Genomic DNA, 8,427 nt, shown 5'->3' with positions numbered 1-8,427 from the left:
TTGTACATATATATATATATATACATACCACTTAAAATTTAATTATTTTGCATTTCCTACCTTTCCCATACATGAAAACTGTGTATTTCACTTTTTAAAAATTAAAATAATAGAATTTTTATGTGATTTTAAAATTTAATAAATAATTCCAAGCATTTAAAGAAATAACATGGCGGTCACAGTAAATGATCTAATCAAATAATTAAATAAATAAAATGCATTTACTCTAAAATGTTGGCGTCGTTGTTCACAGAAAAAATATATGTTCAAATATACATAAATATAAGAAAAAAAGAAAAAAGAAAAAAGCCCCTCCTAAACATCCTCATCTATCTCGTTGACCTCATCTTCATAGTCCTCCTCCAATGCTGTTGTTGCCTTGCCACACTCCCTCATCCGCTGTCGGAAGGAATCCAACTCAGTTTTCAGCTTGGCCTCTATGTTGGCCTTCAGATTCAACCTCATATAAGAGAAGCATGCCTCCATCTTGGTAGAGAATGCCACAAGATGCTTGGAGATCCCCTCATCCTGTGCGGTAAAGGTAGAAGTTGCGGATGCACAGGTGGAGGGGCGAACCTCGTAGGCAAACCCCTATGACCAGAGCCGATAAACTAAACCCTTCATTTTCTCTCTAACAGCCTCCCTCCATAGGTCGTACTTGGAAGGATCACACTAGCAGATCGCAATACCTACCAACGTTGGGGATCGACCCTCCTTAAGTTGTTGGAATCTCTCATGCAAATAAAAGTAGTTAGTTATATTTAGTTAGAGCTAACAAGTATTAACATCAAACTAGTTTAGCTCATCAATTACCTGGGTTGCACGAAATCTGTCATCGATCCAAGACTGGTCGGACCGCCTCCTGTGGGTGCGCTCATGTACATCGACGTCGTAGGGCTCATATCCAATCTCTACAGTCTGTCCATAAAATGAAATTGTTAGAATAAATGTTTAAACTATAGAAAAGCTTATAGAATAAATTAAAATTTACATCAAAATTTAAGTTGTTAGGTTCAATATGAAAAATGCACTTCGAAATCTCAATTGCATTACCATCTTGAAACTGACAAATTAGACTTCGAAGTGAATTTACACTCTAGCAATGAAAATTAGACTTCGTACTGGAGGATGCAGTGAAAACTCTTACATCTTATAAAATATTTCCTTCTAAAAACATATTTTCAGGTGTTCATTCAATTGCGTAAGGTGCTAGGATGACGATAATATTTTGTTCTATATTGTCTTTATAGTTGGAAATAAAATATGAAACAATTGTCCGTGATAGGGTTGGAGTAACTACAGTTGCAGACAATATTAAAAAGAGGTATCATGAAGTCTAAATGAGCTGTCAGAATTATTTTTTCTTAATACAAAATAATAATTACTACTCGAAAATTGACTTATTTTAATTTGGACTCAGATTTATTTAGAGCCGACAACAATTAAGCTCGAAATCAGAACGTGAACAGTCTATCGAGGCTGCTAGGGCTGATGAAGGCTGATAATCGGCGAACATTTATCAATATTTTATCTCCAAACTTATTTGAAACCATAGCTACGCCAACTCATTCACAAGTATATTTTGTTCACTTTTTCTCTAGAAGTGTAAGCCAGTTGTATGTATAGAGTTTGGGATTGATTTTTCAATTGGAGACAAAATATGAAACAAATATATTTGTGAGCTGGCTGATGTATCTATAGTGACATACAATATTTGAGGGAGATACATTAATCAATTTCGAGTTAATGTTTGACCATTTAATGATCTTCGATAGAACTAGCATACTAAGACGTTAAACGATCCCACTTCGAGCCGAAATGATATAAATTCCAAATAAATTTGCTATGTAGGTACTAAATAATTTTGATACTAAATTTTAGTCCGTACCTCTGTGTGTTTAATTCAACTCGAGTTTCATGTGCGAGTCAAACTTAGAACCAATTTTGGAGCGATTATCATTTTTTGAACTAAATCCTATTCCGGATTTGGCATGTATCTCACGACTTGATAATTTTGAATTTGCAGGATTTATAAACTCATTCAAACTAAATCATGCTTTCAACCAAATAATCCCTTAATCTAAAGACCAACATTCTGCATTATAGAACATTGTAAGTCTCACCACGATCTTATAAATTTTTCCTTTAAATCTAAGCAGTGTTTTCTCTCACACAATACATCGGATGCATTTCTTCATTTCAACCAACCAACTTGAAATCTATTAATTAATCAAATCCCCGTCTAAATCACCATCACTTTGAGCAAGAGACCCGAGATATCTTGAACGTTCACACCTTTTAAATGATTTGATCACCCATAGTTACAACTCTGCCACTAGAACCACTATTACTAAAATTATATTTTTAGTATTCAGCTCTAGATCTACTCAAACAAAAGACTTTAGGCTTCAATATCAGCCTCCATAATTTAAGTTTTTCTTACTATTTATTCTCTAGTCTTATCCACAAGAAAGATATCACCGCCAGAAAACATACAACAAGTTACATCCTCTTGTAAATGTCTAGTAAGTGGATCCGTAAATAAAGCAAAAATATGTGCTTAAAGTCGAACCTTGATATAATTAGGGTTATTTATGATCCAATTTTAAAAAAAAAAAATTCAATCCAAAATTTTGGCTCATAGCTCGGTTCATTTATTTTGATCCGAGCCAAAATTCAAATAAATTTTTGAGCGATTAATGATCTTCAAGCTAACTTCGCTAAATTTACAGTCATATGCTGTTAACGATTCGATTTCGAGCTGAGCTGGGGTTGGCTCAAAATCGGCTCGAAAAAATTTCGATCCAAAACTTTGGCTTCTAGCTCGGCTCGTTTATTTTTATATGATCTCGATCCAAGCCAAAATTTGAATCAATCTTCGAGCGACTAACGATCTTCGAGCTAAATTCACAACCCTAAATGAAATCCAACTGAAATAAGAAAATATTTGGCTTACCTCCTTGTTGTTAAACCCTAAACCCTAAATGTGATTTTCTAGTAACCTTGTTGTTTATGTCACGAGAGAAAGACATATACTTGTACTTACAAATTTATAGAGAATTTCTTTGATATGATTTTCCCCCTTTTTTTGATTTTCCATGTATAAGTTATTGTCTCCCTTTATTATATTTTCTTATTTGTGTGCGTTGAATTTTTATACAATGCTAAGATTATAAAAAAAACAATACTCTAGAGCCATCAACAAAACTATTTTATAAACTAAATAAACATGAAATCAAAACATTTTATCATATTTTATACATAAAATAACAAAATAAAAAAACCTGAAAACCTTTAAAAATTGTGGAAAAGAAAAAAAAAAAAAAAAAAAAAAAAAAAAGACCAATTATACTATTTTCTATTCTCTTTAAACATTATAGTTATAATCTAGTATACATTATCTTTCAATCATTGTATATATAGCACTCATCAAAATATACTCGACTTTTCTTACATGCAAATTTCTACCCCATTCCATCCTCACCCAAAAAAAATACAGTAAAGTAGATCAAAACATACAAACTTTACATCTCTCTTCGTATTTCCATCCTGCTCATCAGCCTCAGTTTGTTGCGTATGGAGAAGTACCTTTCGAAAAGTCAGCATCGAATATGTCATATACATATCCCCCCTCCTCCTCCTCCTCCTCCTCCTCCTCCTCCTCCTCCTCCTCCGCTCAAACCAATTCTTTTTTCCCTGATCTGCTAACAACTCCTTAGTCCTTCTTTCAATCTCCCTTGATTTCCTCATCTCCAACCTCTCCTATCCTCCTTTTCCCTGCTTTCAAACATAAAAAAGAGCAATCTTTCCATGGTTTTCAGGTCCAACAACCTCTAAAACAACCGCAAAAGAAAGCAAGAAGAATAAAAATCTCACCTTTCATTCTTCCTTACTACTACTTCATCTGAAACAAGATCAAGATCATGTGTGATTACTTCTGGCAAAGGATGGAGAAAGGCCAGGGAGATCTCACCGACATCTTTCAAGGAAGCGGTCTTGCCGGCCCGGTGTCGACGTCCGCCGACATCCCGACCATCACCACTGATACCTCCTGGCAGCCGCATCTAGATCCGGCAGCAACCATACCGTCGTCGACTGACGGTTTTCAGGAAAACTTCACCGGCATCAAAGATCCGATGTTGCACGAGTTAGTGGGAACGGGATTCTTTGGCTATACGGAGAAGCTCGCTGAAAGTATGGCTATAGCGGTGGTCAAGCAGCCGCCGCTTGCAGGACTCACTGATGCGGGGAAGATTGGCGGCGGTGTGGCCATCCCTGTGCCGCGAACGCAGGGAATCAAGAGAAGGTTTGCTCGTTAATTTAAGATCGGTAGATGTTAGCGATTAAGTTTAAAAAAAAAAGTTACCACCTTTAGCAATGTTTTTAAGTTACGTGATTTGTTTTGAATGTTTGGTGGTGTTTAGAGTATGAGTTCCATGGGATTCTAACACTTATGTGTAAAGGGAGATTGAGAGGAGATCAAAGATCGTGTTTTTATGGAATTAATTGAGATGCAAAGATGCAAACTTTAGCTGAATTGACTAAAAGAGAATCTTTTAGTTGTCAATGAAATATATTTAGATAAGAAAGACAAAAAAGTTTCTATTTTGCCTCTTTGATATCAGCAAAATGGATCTTAGCCAAAAAGGCTTCAATAATAGAGCAAACAAACACAAGACGTGTTGTGAAGAATCTGAAGAACTTTCTGAAATGAGAATACTGTCAAGGATTATTTTTAAAATTTGGTTTTTTAAGTTCTTTCATTTTGATTGAGTTATGACTTAATTGTGATTAGGAAAAACCAGGCGAGGAAGGTGGTTTGCATACCAGCACCAGCGGCGGCAAGCAACAAGCCCGGTGGAGAGGTGGTGCCTTCTGATTTATGGGCTTGGAGGAAGTATGGACAGAAGCCAATCAAAGGCTCTCCTTATCCAAGGTTGTTTAATTTCTTCATCAGCTTAATATATCCTTTTATTATAAATCGAATTTCAGTACAAACAGTTGGAATTAATCACTATCAAAGTTTCCTTTTTTACTTTTTCTCTTTTATTTTATGAGTTGGAGTAGAAATCAGTGGAGGTACTGACACTGAAGTCGAAGAGAGAAGAAAATTGAAATAAGTTTGGTAAACCATAAATAGAAGTGTTCTTTCCTTCCACGCTGAGCAGTCTAGTTCTCTCTCTCTCTCTCTCTCTCTCTTTCTCTCTCTTAACATTAATATGGTATAAGATTTAAATCTACTAAGTAATTAATATGTGTGTGGGGGTATGATCATGGTCCATACATCCGGACTACATACCCACATTATATTTTCTCATTTACATGTGTGCCAGTCATGTCATCTTCAAGTTGATTTCAAACTTATTATTAATTAGCATACCTAACAGTACTTTTATAAAGAGCTAACAAGGAATGAAATTGCATGGTGTGATAGTCTTGTCAATTTCCTCTTGCGACTTTAAGAGATTGTACAAATAATAAGCTGCGGAGCATACAACTAATGCTAAAGTTTGAAAAAGCTATATTTTACTGAAATAAATTAACTTTGTATTTTCTTTCACTTTTCATTCTGTCATATACATTGCAGAGGTTATTACAGATGCAGCAGCTCCAAAGGATGCTCGGCAAGAAAACAAGTAGAGCGTAGCCGAACAGATCCCAACATGTTAGTCATCACGTACACCTCAGACCACAATCATCCATGGCCTACTCAAAGAAACGCTCTTGCTGGATCTACAAGATCTCAATGTAATTCAAAAAACAACAATAATGCGTCCTCTTCAAAGACTTCTTCTACTGACCAAAAGCTTGTTCCAGTTGAAAATGTATCAACTAGAGAAGAAGAGGAGGAAGAAGAACAAGAAGTAGAAGAAGAAGAAGAAGCACAAGGGAGTCCTATAAGCTCAAGTCTCCCATTAGTAAAAGAAAGTGAGAACAATACTTTGCCTGAACATTTTCATCATGATTTTAACCAGGGAATCCATAAAAGCTTCAATGAGCTGGAGCCTGACGATTTCTTTGCTGATTTGGCTGTACTGGAAGCTAGTACAATGAGTCTTGATGGGGAGAAGAGCAACAACAAAGCCATGGATCCCTTTAATATGTTTGGTTGGGATGGAGGGAACTCATCCTAGATAGTTATGACAAGAAATCTTAAGGGAAATATTATAGATACAAAATAACATGTATTTTACTCAAAAAACACAAGCTTTTCATTAATTTCTTCATGGCCTGGCTATCGATATATACTTTCATAATTATTATTTATAATTGTGTTATTGTGTTCTAGCTAGGCCTTGTGCTGAGTTTTTCTTCTTGTTATTAGGAAGAGAACTCTGAAAGTTTGCTATAGTGAAGAAGAGAGGGGACAGAAGCTGCAAAACAGAAGTTTTATAAAGTTAGGGCAAGTACATGCATGATGCAGGCGTGAGTTGTGGCTGAAAAACCTGACAAAGGAAGTATATGACTATACTGCTTATATTTGCTGTTGAATTTTGCGTGGCCAGAGACAAGAAGATAAATTAATGGCGTATTTTCAGAAATATTATTTAAATATTCTTATGTATTTACATAGATAATATCTGAACTTTACATTTTAAATATATACTACTTAAACCTTTTATATTAGATAAAAAAATGCCTCTATTTTGATTTTTGAAAAGTGAAATATTTCTTTTCATACATATTGGTGTGGTGGTATATACATAAAAATTAAAATTTAAGTGTTAGATATGTGAACACACATGAATTAAGTGGTACAAATATATGTACATCTTACGGTTTTTCAGGATCAACAAAAGATTGTCAGCAGCACTATGTTCCCAGCAATGACGCCAAAAACTTGACGTGCCAAAACTTATTGGGATGCAATTAGTCGTACAACGCAATTGCACTTGTCAAGAAGTAATGCGATTCAAGAGTGTCGCTTATTAATTTCACAGGGGTAGTGTAGTATTTGTTTCCACAGAAAAATCTCAAGGTTACTAATTTAGTTAACTTACCTTGAAGTTTATCCGAAAGAAGTTTGTAAGTTCTAAGATCATAGCAAAACAAAGTATTTGGTAATGAAAGAAAGTAGAAAATAGTGGGGAAAATTCGCGAGTTTCTTCATGATTGACGAGACTTATACTTATATGATTCAGTGATCGTGGCGATCAGATTTTTTTTCTTAAATGTTTTCCGATGTGATTGTTGTCAATCGGGGACATAGTGCTCCTTATGCCTAAGTCTAGGTTAAAAGAAGCATAGAATTCAAGAAGTTGAGTGTCGGCACTATTTTTGGTGTGGGGTTTGCCCGTAAGAAGCTGTTGGTCATCGGAATTGAAATCCTGTCGCCCGCTTCGGAAGGACGTTTTTAAAAAAAAATAGTTTTGAAAAAGATGAAGTCAAACTGACCCCATATTTTTCATAGTTTAGATGAAAGAACACTTTTTCTCAAATCATGTATCTATCCCGAAGGATGGCAAGAATTGAGAGTGAGACTCGATCAAATAAACTAAAGAAAGTTATGACATCCGTTTGGTCTGTGAAACCAATGTATTGGCCGACAAGTTCCCCTATTTAATATAAGGAATTAAATAGGGTTTATGTTATGCTGGGTTCGGGAAAAGCTTCCTATAAGGGCAAGCCCCTATAGTTAATTACATCTTAGATAACTGAAGTTACCTAAGAATACTCTCGATAGAAATCAAGGAAAAATTATCTTCAAGGAATTCAAATGGTAAGGACATCTCAAAGATATCGGACTAAGAAGTGTGAAGGGGGATTGGTTCAAATTTGGAACATTTTATTTTAGAGTCCAAAGAAGGAAATACTAGAGGATGCCACAGATCCGAAGGAGAACTTCGGTGACTTCCTAAGCTATCCTATTATTTGGCTTCAATTTAGGAGAAATCACTTAAATGTTTCATCCTGCAATTTTTTATTTATTAGGATTTATATTTGTGTGAAACAATCAGCACAAATAACCTTTGAAAATGTGAGGATTTAAGTCATGACAAATGACTACCTCGGAGTCCTAAGACGGGTTTAGGGCTTATATTGTACAACAGGATTGTACAAATGCCTAAAAGATGTGTTTGAGGATTTATATTGCACTAGGCAAACGACCTCGATATCCTATGGCTTTGTTGTTTTAAAGCTAAGGAAGGATGTGTTGGACATGTTGTTGAAGATACTCTTGCTGTTGAAGATGATCGGGTTGCCCACCATGTAAGCTCCAAGCTCCTCGTTGTAGCAGAGTTCAAGTTTTCTAGGTCATTTGGTTATAATGTCAAATCAGGTGACCCTATGGTTAAAGTTCTTTAAATTTTATTATGGGCATATTAAAGTTGATTAAAGCGACACCGGTCAAGATCCCACGGTTCCATCGTCCCGGCACCACTATTTTCTATTGGAATCACTTAGTCCAAATGAATTTACTAAACT

General features: G+C 35.4%; 1 protein-coding gene across 1 annotated transcript; it reads left to right on the top strand.

The window, feature by feature from the left end:
- The first annotated feature begins 3,663 nt into the window (after nucleotides 1-3,663).
- On the top strand, nucleotides 3,664-6,521 carry LOC110022767 (probable WRKY transcription factor 14). Its single transcript, XM_020721866.1, has 3 exons — nucleotides 3,664-4,306; nucleotides 4,796-4,936; nucleotides 5,588-6,521. The coding sequence occupies exons 1-3, from the start codon at nucleotides 3,924-3,926 to the stop codon at nucleotides 6,132-6,134; spliced, it is 1,071 nt and encodes a 356-aa protein (XP_020577525.1). The 5' UTR covers nucleotides 3,664-3,923; the 3' UTR covers nucleotides 6,135-6,521.
- The last annotated feature ends 1,906 nt before the right edge of the window (nucleotides 6,522-8,427 follow it).

Source organism: Phalaenopsis equestris, unplaced genomic scaffold (genome assembly GCF_001263595.1).
Source record: "Phalaenopsis equestris unplaced genomic scaffold, ASM126359v1 Scaffold000202, whole genome shotgun sequence".
Lineage (NCBI taxonomy): Eukaryota > Viridiplantae > Streptophyta > Magnoliopsida > Asparagales > Orchidaceae > Phalaenopsis > Phalaenopsis equestris.
This window is presented reverse-complemented; position numbering and strand designations above follow the sequence as displayed.

What these genes read in the sequence shown, in the direction of transcription:
- LOC110022767 (XM_020721866.1), top strand. Translation starts at nt 3,924, where the DNA reads ATGTGTGATTACTTCTGGCAAAGGATGGAGAAAGGCCAGGGAGATCTC. An exon ending in ACGCAGGGAATCAAGAGAAG is followed by an intron (nt 4,307 to 4,795) that starts GTTTGCTCGTTA and finishes AATTGTGATTAG; the next exon opens with GAAAAACCAGGCGAGGAAGG. An exon ending in AAAGGCTCTCCTTATCCAAG is followed by an intron (nt 4,937 to 5,587) that starts GTTGTTTAATTT and finishes TATACATTGCAG; the next exon opens with AGGTTATTACAGATGCAGCA.